We start from the raw sequence: 13,788 nt of genomic DNA on the forward strand, positions 1-13,788 counted from the left end.
GCGCTCTTGCATGAGTATCTAATTTTTCATGGTAGTTTCTGAATTTCATGCCCATCTGTGTTAGATATTATTCTTGTGGTCTTCAATTTTTTGGTGATGGAGAGAACCGAATTGCTGTGCTTTCTTTGCACAAAGGCGGATAGAGCCAAAAGCAATTTTTTAAATTCTTAAGTATGTATATGTACCTTCTAGCTTCTCCATTAGTCATAGCCAGTTGGTACAACGTGTCCATTATAAGTTTTCAATGATGCTTTGGTACGGTGTAAGCTATAAAAGAAAGATACGATTCTTGAGAAGGTGTTTAGTTAAGTCCTTTAACACCGTGTTCCAAAACCAAGAATGGACCTTTCAGCAAGAATTGGCACCAGTTTAAAAGCTCAAAGACATATAAGGCATTTATTTGCTCAAAATTTATTCCTTTACAATTCTTTTTGATTGCACTTCCACCACCGCTTTACAAACACACTCTGACAGAGAAGAAAAGGCGCAAGAAACTCTCCCAGCATCAAACCCCACAAGCCTAGTTGGAATTGATCAAAAGAAATAAACTTATTGAGTACAGTTATAGATGCATCAATACATACACACACACCCTAAATAAATAAAGGTATTGTTATGTAAGAGGGGACAAACGAGCAAGATGCTCCCGTTATGGGGAGTGGGGAGGCAGCCGCCTGTGGACATCCGCAAAACAAGGATGTTGGCCGGCAACAGTTGCGTTGCCGGCTGGAGGCATTCCGCAGGTTGGAGTATGCTCTATTGTTGAAGGTCCCTAAATCGTATCGGTTCGGTATAACAGCAACCTGTATTATGCAAATTGCGAGCCAATTATAAATTATTATAAATATATCAGCAAACAAATCCAGCACCCGTTTATGAACATGACGCTTAGACGAGCCATTGACTCCCTCGAGTACATTTGCTGCGATACACGCGATCAAATGGTTCGAGCTGAAATTAGTGTGTGCGCCCCAGGCCAGGACAGAGATGAAAGCAATACTCCACGTGTGGCCGAACCTATGGCTTGTAGAGTACTAGTCTGAGGTGCGGCTTGAAATATTGTCTATATTCTTTATAATGACCCCGAGTTCCTTCGAACCCGATATGGCTTTACCTGTTACATGACCGCGGAATTAGCAAGCCTTTCCTATCTCGAGACCCAGTATTCCGATATTTATATAATATGCCAAATAATATAAAAAAAACAACTGAGCGTGAATTAACAGACTAATACATTTGGACGCATAGTGATAATCTAAGCATAAGCTCGCAGAGGCTTGGCGCCGCGCCGTCGCCAATCGATCTCTGCCCTTTTACGCACATAAAAGCTTTTCCACTGGTGTTCCACTTTATATACACATAAAAGCTTAATTAACTCGCAGATCTATGGTATGTAAAAGTGCCCTTTTGTTCGATGACTTTTTGCCATGGAGTGTGTGTGGTCTAGAGTTATCGAGATGAAAGTCCCCACCCTTTCTATGATCAATTAGCCAAAATCCTTATATATGTCGGACCCATTGTAATTAGGAATCAAGTAATATATTATATCACTGTTTTATATATTTAGTTTTCTTGATATTTAACAATAGGCGCTAATTTGCTATATTATAACAATTTATTGGCGCTAAACAGGTCCATGATGTCAGAAAGAACATTGTTTACTTAGTCATACATAACTTACTCTATTTACAATTGGGTGAAGTGTTATCCGCAAACAATACTATCTTATGCTTTCTTTCTACAAAGTTAGGTAGATCATTAATGTTAATAGTTGTTAGGAAGAGGATGTGTCCAAAAATTGACCCTTGTGGAAACCCTTTATTAAGAGGAGTCACGCATTTCACATTGACTTTATTGTTTATATAATATGAAGTCAGAAGATCAATGGCAGTAGGTATATTATAACTGTATGATTATCAGAAAAAAAATGTTTTAATAAAAAATATTATACATAAGTGGCTGTATTAGGGTAGTTCCACTCTATATATACGATGCTCCGATTACTCACCACTACGCTCCTAAGGCAGCGTTGAAGGTCGTTGAGTTTTATTTAGCGTTTTACTTTCATTCATGCCTCTTTTTGCTGCGAATTAACTATCTACGTCATTCGTGGCTTTAGTAGGACAAATTATTATGCTTAATTATGCTACGGCCACGCTACGTTATCGTCTACCGCCCGTGTTACAGCAATAATTATAGCATTAATTAACGCTTAAACTTTCTCGGGAATGGGTGACATTTTCTAGGGTTCTTTGATGTGCGAAATAAAACTACAACTGAAGATATGGCTTACCGCCATAATATGGTAACGTTAATAAAAACCGGCTAAGCTTGAATCGGACTTCCTCGCCGACCGCGACGTCGCCGTGGTTATACCGATATATTTTAAATCAATGTTCGTATCTCTACAGTCACTAAAAACCTTAGTGGAACGGATATTGACAAACAACCTTGTAACAGACAGATAGCCATCGTACGTTTATTTAGTACATTAATGCCAAACACTCGCTGACTGTTTTTATACGAAAAGGGGGGTAAGCAGGCGAGAGGTACAATTCATGGGAAGTGATAAAGGAACCGCGTGGATGTCGAATACCAGACGTCTACATAATGCGTGTGAAATATCGCATTTCGACGTAATGTCCGGTAGTGGAAATCGGCTACAATTAGTATCAACCCGAAAATCCCCCTGATCATTTCAACGGAGCCCTCATCTCTACGCAACGCCAAATAATCAAGCCGATCTGACTTGATCGTCGATGATTCGTGCTGCAGTTAAATGGAAGAAGCTGGTACTGGGGAGCGTCCGCCCGAGTTGAGAACAACACTCGTTTACAGGGTAATGCGTGATCGGTTCGGAGTCCCGATCAGGCAGAGGTTAATCGACCCCAAAAGGGGGGTCAATGGAAACCAGGTATCAGCCGGAACGGAAGGTCAACAAAAGGTCCAGAAGGTGTATGATGTTCCATGTCTGGGATTTGCGTCGGCGCAATACCCATTTGTATGACCTACCGGTCTGCCCTGTGCGAAGTCGTGAACAGATCTCCCCATATGCCAAACATAAGGTACATGAATCAAGCTATTGGGCGTGGTGGGCGATCAAATCGCCAAAAAGCACCATCTTTGCCGTGGGCATCTGCTCCAACAAGCAATCTGTAGCTATTTGGATATACTTAAGTAGGTATGTTTAGATTCACAGATATTCATCACAGTCTACGCGGAGCCAGAAAACGGATAGGTGCTGTTCCTCATTTTTACTCAGCCCGTGGTATAAAGAAATGCTCCGGTTTAAACACCGGGTAGGAGAGCTAAGATGTATTAATATCTATGACGAGACATAATACTGATACATATCTCGGTCAAAAAGAGCATGGCCGGCTTCGCTGGCCCCACGTGGCAGTAGAGGGTATTTAGATTAGATTGAAAGTATCCGATCATATGCAAAGGCATTGCCTAGAAAAACACTCAGACAGGAAGATGAATAGCATTATTATAACTGACACGCCTGAGAAACCTTATAAGTTTCGAGCATGATAATATAAATTGTGCATAGTGAGGGAAAACAGTATAAAACTGAAACATATAGCTATTTTAAATAAAAATATTTAAACTACAAATATAACAAAAAAACCATGCGATTTCGTACCAATTAATCTATAAATCAGTGTTTATTGTTTCAGCCATCTTAAGCGTTTCGTCGACAACTAAGTTATTGAATATTGTCCATTCAGGTACGAATCTCATTTAGGCCTGTGGTATGTCACGTTCGTGATAGCGTATTACGCAGTGTAACCTTGGCCGGCCGCATGACACACCGTAATCCCCAGAGTAAGTCGTAAGCCGTCATAGGGCAGCGAACGCAAATATTTAGCCTAACTAAATATACTCAAGTGTATTAAAATATAATCTATTTCAAGCCCAAGTTCAGCCAGTCGTAAACGTCTGGCAATATACCGCAAGCGTAAGAATTTCCACTAAATAAACGAACAGTAGGTAGGTATAACTACATCGCATAAATAAAAATCCCTGTGTTGTTCAATCTTCGGGGCACTGATGGAGAAGTTTCGTTATTTGCAATATAGAAATGACCAAGTTTTATTCAATTGATCGGGTGATTGTTGAGAGAATTTACCGCAAAACCATTTGAATATATTGATTTAATTTTTGGTTGATATTGAATTTATTTTATTTATTTACTATATTGGAGACAAAAACAGAAACAAAAGATTAGATACATTACAAATTATAACTAACTAAAATAATTACAATTATTCCCTTAGAACGTCTCACTGAGAACATAGACGTTAAAGATAAAAGCGACATCTGCTAAGGTGCAAGCGTGCACGTACAACTTACAATACAAGTTAATCGTAGCAAAGGTAAGTAAAACTTGGTAAAAGTAAGCTATATTATTGTAAAACTACAATGTAGAAAACAGAAATAATAAGATTTAAGTTTGATTAGAACTGAATATTGTTTTAAGATTAGTTTTATAGGTAAAAAGGTAGCACGAAAACATATCAATGTTATTCAACCTGAGATTATGTAGTGTACATATTCTGTGAAGTGGCGCACGTTTACCAATATTGGTCCTAGCTTTAGAGAGGTGAAATAAGTTTTGTGATCTAGTGGCTATAGATGGTACACGGAAATTAATCTCAGATAACAATTGGGATGACTTTATCTCGCCATTACAAATTTTATACAACGTCACTGCGTCAATTAACCGTCTACGGTTACTCAAGGATAGGGTATTATGTTTAACTAACAGTTCATTGTACGAGCAGCATATACGCATACGGTAATTAAGAGTTCTTAATTTTTTTTTTTGAATAATTTCTAATTTTTGAATGTAGATTGCATAAAACGGATTCCAGATTGGTGACACATATTCTAGATGAGATCTAACTAGACTATTAAAGAGGCAGGTAAATGTGTCTTTCCGCTTAAAGGGTTTAGTATTTCTTGTTATGAAACCTAGCATTCGGTAAGCTTTATTAAGTACATTTTCTACATGCACATCAAGAGTAAGTTTTGCAAATGATTGGTGCATTAGTATAGTAGAGCTAGAGGTATACTTACATGATATATTGGTACACATGATATATTTTCAAGTTTAAGACACACGTTTTCGAAATTAAATATTGACATTTACATTGATTGATTGATTGATTGGACCTAATTTTCAGGTGAAATTATTATAATATACTTTAGAGTTCTGGAGGAAAAATAATATGTAAATTACAACGGGTTATTCGAAATAACTGATTTTTTACTTCTTCTGTGCTCCTGAGTCTCATAAGCTTTCACGTCCCAGGTCTCCCCGCTCATGCATTGCTATTGAACTATCGTCTCCAAGAACAAACATTGGGTATCGCGCGCCATAACACAGGATGTGTAAATCTTATAACAAATGTTTTCTTGACATCGACATATTTTCATGTTCCCCTGTTGCGTTCAGACACGATTTAGAATTGAAATCGTTGTTCTCGTTGCCCCAAGTTAAATTTAATTTAATTTTTCTGTATGTATCAATGCTATTTATTAGTATACTGAACTTTTTCCTTACACTACACTACTTTAACAGCTATATCATTTATTATAGGTACTATCATAAACATTGTTTGTAAAACTTTTCAACGAGGCCAGAACTGTGAAGTCGTCTAATATACGTCCATATTATGACAGGCCACAAACAATGGAGGCGTCTGTGCCACAACCTGTATTCCACATGACTTATTATTTAGAACAAAGGCACGTACAGCTGGAGACCTTGAACAAATTACGAGTAGAGCAGGATTTTAAACGAATGTGTTTAAAGATTTAGAAGGTTAACCACAAATAATCTTTTGTGACAGGTTAAAAGTTACGTAACTTAGGTATTTAATTGTTATTATGCAAAATTTCAAAAATACCGGACATCTTGATATGGTGAAAATGACTTTCAAAGATTCCTTTACATACTTACAGTTCAAGCTAATGTAATAAAAGCTACATTTTTTTGGACAGTTTGGCTCGATGGAAAGCGAAAATGTGTTCGTTATTTAGAGAAAACTTACGCATTCTAACCGAGACCCTAAGGGGGCACTGCAGACTTAATAAACGTAGTAGGTAACATCACTCTCTCGTAGGTAGTCTTTGGGAAGACCAAGTCTTGTACCCTCTTAGGTATGTAAGCTGTACAAAAGATTTATAAGTATAAAAGATTCATAAAAATCACATTCCATTTTAACAATTGCAATAGATTGGTAGGAGGGTTTCCGTTTTTGGGACTTACTCGCTAACAATGTTTAGCGGGTTAAATTTAGCGTTTGAGATTGCGATTATTTTTACAAAGTAATTAATTTCAAATAAGTTAATTAATTTTATCGTATGTTTAATTTTGTAATCTACTGCTGCTAACACTGTTAATAATAAAATAATGAATAATTCAATGTGGTTCGATCACTTATCAACTATTTTGTTTATTACTACCACTAATGAGTGAGATAAAAATACTGCTCATTCAGGCTCATTTCTTAAAGAGTTAATATTTTGTAACATTCCGCGTGAAAAAATATTAATTTTGAAGATTCGACAGTATGGAAGCTCCGTTGAAAAAGAAGCAGTACACACAGCATTACAGAAACGAGTGGGAGAGCCAGAAGAGCCAATGAAGGCAAATCAAAGATAGGAACTGGAGACATTGGCGAGGCTTCTACTTTCGCTGAAGTTCTTTTTGAAGATCTGGATCCATACTTCTATTACTACTTAATTACTTACTACCGGCCGTTTTCAATAACGTATCTCTAGTTACGGATACATTGCTGTCACCGTTTAATGACAAGATCTTATCTATCCATAGTTATTTCCAGTATTACTAGTCCAATGATTTATGTCGATAGGTTATTCAAATGTAAGTAAGCGTAAAAGGATAGATTTCACTACCTCTGGTAAGTTAAACTGAGGATAGCTAGGTTATTGAAAGCTGCCGTTAATTGATATTGAAACTTAGGTACAGCAACGTACCGAGGTAATTGTTTTATTTTTAATTTGTTAGATCAGAAATGTTGAAACGAAATACGCACTTGTTTAGGTTTTGTCTTAATAAATAGACACTATACATTGTATTAATGCATAAGATTTGGCAAGTTTTTTCAACTAGTCCAATGGTAGCACGAAAATATACCTATGGATTTTAAGAATAAGGAAAATCTTGCTTCTAGTGGATTTTTTCTGTAGAACGGCAACCTTGCCCACTGTATAGAAGATTATTTGACAGCAATGCTACAAGCACTTATCTTATCTGACTTACTCAGCAGTAGCTGACGAGCACAATAATGACATCACCACGCACACTATTCACATTAACCAAATCCAAAATAACTTATTACATATAGGTATTAAAATAATAGATTATCCTCGTGAAGTTTCCTTAAGAGGAAGAAGTAATGCTAAAACTATATTGGCAGTCTCAAACTTAATACAAAACAAGTGAGACGAAATATTGGGGTTAATAATCGGTCTCGTTGAGAGGGTGGATCAAAAGGAGATGGACTGAATAAATGTATAATAGATTTTGTTGGAAGGGAGTGGTGGGCTTGTTGCTATAGCTTTTTGCACAGGATAGGCTAGGGTACCACAGCGGCGACTTTTTCATCCGTGAAGCAGTTGCGTGCAATCATTATTGGAGTTATACTTCACTTCACTTAGGCGCGCTATGAAAAAATGATGAGAGTGAAATTTTAAATTGCGCGCGCATCACTGTAACACAAAAGTAACAGGTTTGAAGTTGGTTCCTAAAATTTTCTGACGTTTGCGTCATTCGTTATTTTTTTTTTTTGGTTTCTTCGTCCATTATTAGGACAGGCAAAGGGTTCAAGACCGTGCAGCCGTATTCATTATTAAATTATTAATTGTCAAAGTCACGATTTTTACAAAATTGTTCTGTCTAAAATCGTAGAATAGCACGAGAAATAAATTATTTTAATGATTTTTGCTTCGTTAGGCCAAAGAAGTATAACTTCTTGCGTGCACAGATAAGTACACACACTCTTTTTTATGTTTCGGTTGTGTTGAAGAGCGCCGTAGCTAGTGAAATTACTGAACTAGGGAGACTAAATATGCCCGCCACACTATTCCTCTCGCGCTGTTCATTGCTATACTCCTCTCAAAACCTAAATGTCGCCGGCTCAGCCCACACAATGTTCTACTCGCGCAATTAATGACGTCGTCTCGCAGTTGTTCCTTTGACTCGCGCTCAAAAAACCGACAAAAGAGGGAGTGGTGGGCACGTCGAGGAGCATGATGTTGGGCATGAAGATTGTCGTTGCCACATTACGTCAGTGCCTCCATCCATCGCTCGCTCCTATGCCACTCGTCGAGTGTGTGGCAGGCCCAATATGTGTCAAGTCAAAATTAAGGAAATTTTTAATGGCGAAGAAATATTATTCAGTTAAAGAGTATTTAACAGACATGAATCTATAGTCAATAGAATAAGTTAATTCAGATATTTCAAATTAACATTTTTAGTAAGCAATTTTATTATAATATTATGGTGGATAGACTTTTATGAATAATTTGGTTTTTATGTGGTATGTTTTTCACGGTAAACTTAGAGTAAGAATTGTAAAATATTATTTTTGCATGCCTACCCGGCAGATTGTTAGCACCTATGATTATAATGTAACACCAATGTACCACTCAATCTATGCAATTAAATGAATTGGTTTGGTTTGGTGTCACAGTGATGAGCGCAATCGCGATACCGCTCAGAATTTCGAGTTCAATAGGGAATCCTGAGCGGCACTGCATTGCTATGGGCTGAGTATAAGATGAGTAGGTACTTACCCATCTCATAACTTTTTCTCATTAAAAAATGAATGAAGAGTACAAAAAGCCTGAAAGGGTCGATGTAAGTGGAAGGCGTAAGTAGGTCAGGATCGTGGTGAATAGAGGTGGTATCCTTCAGCGTGACAAGATGGTTTATTATATTGTTTTACAAAGGATGGCGTGCATATTACAGTCTACAGAGCTGTTGTCAAATAACAAGTGGAACGACGCGGCGAGTCGATGACGTAATCGTTGTGTCCTATAAATTAATGATTTAGAACGGTACGTGGTTGTCCCGTCCGAATTTGTTCATAAAGAATTTCTATTTGCTATACTTGAATACCCTGGGATAAAACCCGACACCTGAAATCAAGTGGCAAAATGCGACGTAATTTCCACGACATATTTTAAATAAATTGAAACCACATTTAAAGAAACTTTATTAATTTTTGATTCTATTGGAAACTTTACACAAAACCAAGTGGGCACTTGAGTACGTACTATTTACTCAATTTGTAGCCACATTTTTTAATTACGTAAATATATTACATTCACAATATATCACTTTAAACAATAAATGCATTTATTTACAAATGCAACAAGAAAATGGTAAAAATTTATTCAAATAATAATATACAGAGTTGTATTGGGTATAGCTTTCCCAAAATATACGTCTACATAAACGGTTAAAGAATGCTCCTAATATTTTATTACAAATCGGCGCCCAGATGAAAATCAATAAGGAGAATGCGCTAGGGATCAGAGAGGATTCGGTTGGCATCAGCCGGAGCCGGGCCGTTGACCGGCGGGTCGCGGCGCCGACCTTGGCTTGGCCATTGTGTAACACCCATTCAACACAATATCTGACTCAACAACTCACTGCCACCACTACTGCGAACATGAGCCAAAACAATCGCACATCTTTATTACCCGGGATTTCTCAACGTTCTAATGAAGTTCTTAATCCAAACGCATATATTACACAGAGAACACGTACAATGACGCAGAGCGGAACTGTGTGATAGCTCGGGTATTTGGGAAAACCTCAATACCATGTATGATTATAGAAATATAACATACTCAATAGATAACTTCAAATAGGTTATTGTGTTAGTATACTGGACTATAATTGCTGAACACATTGTAAGGGTAATAATTTGGTATTATGATTTTCTACTGGATACATAGTAAGTGCTACTGTTGTAGACAATCATAACCGCAATATTATGAGCTAGAAAGGCCGGTAACGCACTTTTAAATCCTCTAAATTTATGACTAAGGGTGATATAGTATTAAACAATATTAGATGAATCATTGGCTATGTCGCATGATAAAGTAAAAGCTAAAAATAATATACAAACACTTACCTATATAGTTACAAACTTGTAACGTGTAGTACTTAATCAACAATCAAGACGAAATTTAAATAAAAAAGGGAAAGTATTCCCAGAAGACGTTCTTCTTAAAAAATAACCTTTGCTTTCGGTTTTTTTATTAAAAGTATCTGCAAATTCAATTCCGTAGTAGCGTTTGCCGAAAAGTTGATTTTCACGTTATTGTAAATAGAGCTAAGTACGAGTCCCGAATCTAAATAAATTAAAATAGAAATAATAGCGGAAATTAAACTGAAAATGTAGATGATACAATGAAAAAGTCCTAAGGCATTTGTTGTATACAGACCACAGGCAACGAAGGTGCGGAATCTGTGACTGTGTCTGTGTCGGCGGCGCGGCGCAGCGGGTTCTCTGCGGACGAGCTTCCCCAGCAGCTCCAGGAGGGAGAGGCGCAGCGCCCGCGGCGGATAGTGCGGCTCCTCCGCGCCCAGTTCCTCCAGCTCGACGGCTTCCGGCCGCGTGCACATCCGCGCATGTGGACAGCTTTCCACGGCTCCACCACTACTGCAGACACTTGGCCTAGCGACAACCACTCAGTCCCGGCACTGAAGTGGACACCAGCACGTCACCACTTGGATGGACACTTGCAGCCATTCAACACAAGCACGAAAACACGCGCGTCTTAGCCCGCCGCGGGGCCGATACTCGCCGACTCGCCGCACTAGCGCCATCGCAACTGCGCGCGCACCATTCATTCGTCTGCCATGCGATTTACTCTCACAAGCTCGCTACAGACAATGCATAATATTTCTATGAAAATATTTTTGCTTGTGAGAACTAAATGCTAGATGCTGTACAAAAACGTCTCTACGGCAGCAACAAAGTAAAATACGCGAAGGACACACTATACTTCTCCCGCCTTACTACATTCTAATACGAAATCAATAATACTTTTGTTACTACAAAGGATGGAGCAATAAACTAACGAAACAATTAACTAGTGGAAACCAGACGAAAGATATATCATATACCAGATAGCCACGTGACAATTAGAGAAGCGAAAACTTCTTTAGGCATGCTGATAAGTGAATGTGAGCATTACATATTTCATAATAATGAGGCGTCACGTTCGGCTGTGTAACGATCGTTCGGTTAATATGGAGCCGATGACTAAAGGAGACTCGCTCGGTAGGTTAATTTACTAGAATAATTTATTATATATATATTGTGTATCTGGGTTCAAAGTTTACAAGAGATGGAAAGTATGACAGTGATATTGAAGGAAGAGTTGATGCAAGAAAAATGGTGAATGGAGCTCTGCACTCCTTTATGAACAGGCATAAGGTGTCTAACAAGGCTCGTTTGGCTGTGCATGAGGGGGTTTTGGTTCCAACACTCGTGTACGGATGTGAAAGTTGGGTATGGCAGAAGAATCATGAAAGCAGAATAAATGCAGTTGAGATGAGAGCGTTGTGAAGTATGATAGTAGTTAAACTGAGTGACAGAATAAGAAATAGTGAGATAAGGAAGCGTTGTGGTCTGAAAGAAGATGTTGTGATGTGAAAGGTATGCTGAGATGGTTTGGCCATGTCGAGAGAATGAAGGAAAATCGATTCACGAAAATAGTGTTTAAAGCCAGTGTGAATGAATTGGAAGGGCTACCCCTTCCAACGTAGGTGTAGACCTAGGAGGATGTTTCGAGACCAAATCAGGGACGTCTTGAAAAAAGGCCAAGTCAAGAGTACCCCTAACCGAAGCGAAACAAGTATGCAAGGATCGTAGCAAGTGGAAAGTAGTGGTCTCTGCCTACCCCTACGGGAAAGAGGCGTGATTATATGTATGTATGTAATTAATTATTATATATTTATTAGAGTAAATTACCATTATATTATAATATTGTAAGTGTTAATCCTTGATTAACCTGGCCTTTATGAAGTGTTCACTTCTGTCGTGTGCTCCTAATCACACGCCAATGTATAACATATATTTATAATTTATATATGTTTCTGTAAAAATCAAGCTAATCTTACGACCCGATGTGGAAATCTGAGTAAATTGTCATCGATTTCATTTGAGTCACTTTAAAGTTCTTTTTAAATATAACCTTCATTGACCGATAGAAGAAGAAGAGGTTTTTGTTTATGACAATAAGGGTCGAGACGAGGAGGACGTTCAGCTGATGGTAATTGATACGCCCTGCCCGTTACAATGCAGTGCAGTTCACTTTTATTCTGAGCGGCACGACAACTGCGCTCGTCACCTTGAGACATAAGATGTTAAGTCTCATTTGCCCAGTAATTTTACTAGCTATGGCGCCCTTCAAACCGAAACACAGTAATGTTTGCACATTACTGCTTCACGGCAGAAATAGTCGCCGTTGTGGTACCCATAATCTAGCCGGCATCCTGTGCAAAGGAGCCTCGCACTATTGAGGTGTTTTAAATATTCCTATTTTACAGAAATTTGTTAACAGCAATACTATATAATAATAATAATATTGACACACTTTTTACACAAATTATCTTGCCCCAAGCTAAGTATATATAGTCTGTGTTATGGGTTACAAGACAATGATATATTTAATACAATATACTTACTTAAACATACATAAATATCATCAATCAAATCATCATACAAACATATAAACATCCATGACTTGGAAACAAACATACCGGTATTCGAACCCAGGACCTCTAGCTTAGTGGGTAGGGTCGCTAACCACTCGGCTATACATATAATAATATATATTATTATATTATACTATATTATTCTAAATTCGTCACCACTGGGCACTGGCCAAAGAGTCGGCCGCGGCCTCGTCAAATTACATTGATTTAATTGATTCAAAATAAAATGTTGACACTTTTGCAATCAAAACCGGTCAAGAGCGAGTCGGACACACCGTGTAAGCTTTTTAATTATTTTTATGAAAGAAAAATAAAAAATGGCAGTTTAGAATTGGAAACATCGGTTTTTCTGATACTTACACTACAAAAAAACGACCTGACAACCCAATAATGCGTTAAGAATTATATTTGTAAATATGTGCGTTAGCTAGTTTAACATTCAAAAAACAAGGGAGCTAATGCCATGCGTGGCTGACTGTTTATGACTTGTCAATAAAAACCAGTTACAGTGCCAATAGATACTCTTTCCATTTCTATCTGTTATAATTATAAATGTCGCCTCACTACGTTTGCTTTCCAACTCTATAGGCTAGTCTCTATCTAACTGTCAAGGTGGCTGAGAACGCATGCATATTACTTCTGTTAATCATTATTCAATTATTATCTATATATATGTATATAAGAGATTTCCACGTATATATATATATAGTATAGTCACTCATCACGATATCTCTGGAACCATAAGGCGTAGAGACTTGAAATTTGGTAGAAATATTCCTTTCGCCGAGTAGATATCAGCTAAGAACGGATTTAAAGAAATTCCACCCGCAAGAGTTTTTTTTATAGCAGAACAACGTCTGTCGGGTCCGCCAGTTGAATGTAAAATAGTCTCAATAATATTAAATAAGTCTTTCATTAATACACTATCGCGCTGTATCTCCGTAAGATTAGTTTATCTCTCTAGCACGCTTAGTTCGGCTATAAGCTAGTTTTTATGAAAATAAGGGACGAGACGA

At 37.7% G+C, this 13,788-nt stretch overlaps 1 protein-coding gene across 8 annotated transcripts in view; it reads right to left on the minus strand.

The window, feature by feature from the left end:
* Window positions 1–13,788, minus strand: part of LOC126973077 (probable phospholipid-transporting ATPase IM) — a 144,373-nt gene that overhangs the window by 81,109 nt on the left and 49,476 nt on the right. For 4 of the 8 annotated variants that reach the window (XM_050820201.1, XM_050820199.1, XM_050820200.1 and 1 more), the window contains exon 1: window positions 10,492–10,843. The exons of 2 other annotated variants lie outside the window; for them this stretch is intronic. In XM_050820201.1, coding sequence (XP_050676158.1) covers window positions 10,492–10,672 — 181 coding nt within the window. In that variant the 5' untranslated portion in view covers window positions 10,673–10,843. Of the gene's footprint in view, window positions 1–10,491; window positions 10,844–13,788 lie in introns of those variants that run through there. 2 more of the 8 variants (XM_050820205.1, XM_050820202.1) reach the window with 1 other exon arrangement.

This window comes from Leptidea sinapis, chromosome 28, assembly GCF_905404315.1.
Source record: "Leptidea sinapis chromosome 28, ilLepSina1.1, whole genome shotgun sequence".
In the NCBI taxonomy this organism is placed as follows: Eukaryota; Metazoa; Arthropoda; class Insecta; order Lepidoptera; family Pieridae; genus Leptidea; species Leptidea sinapis.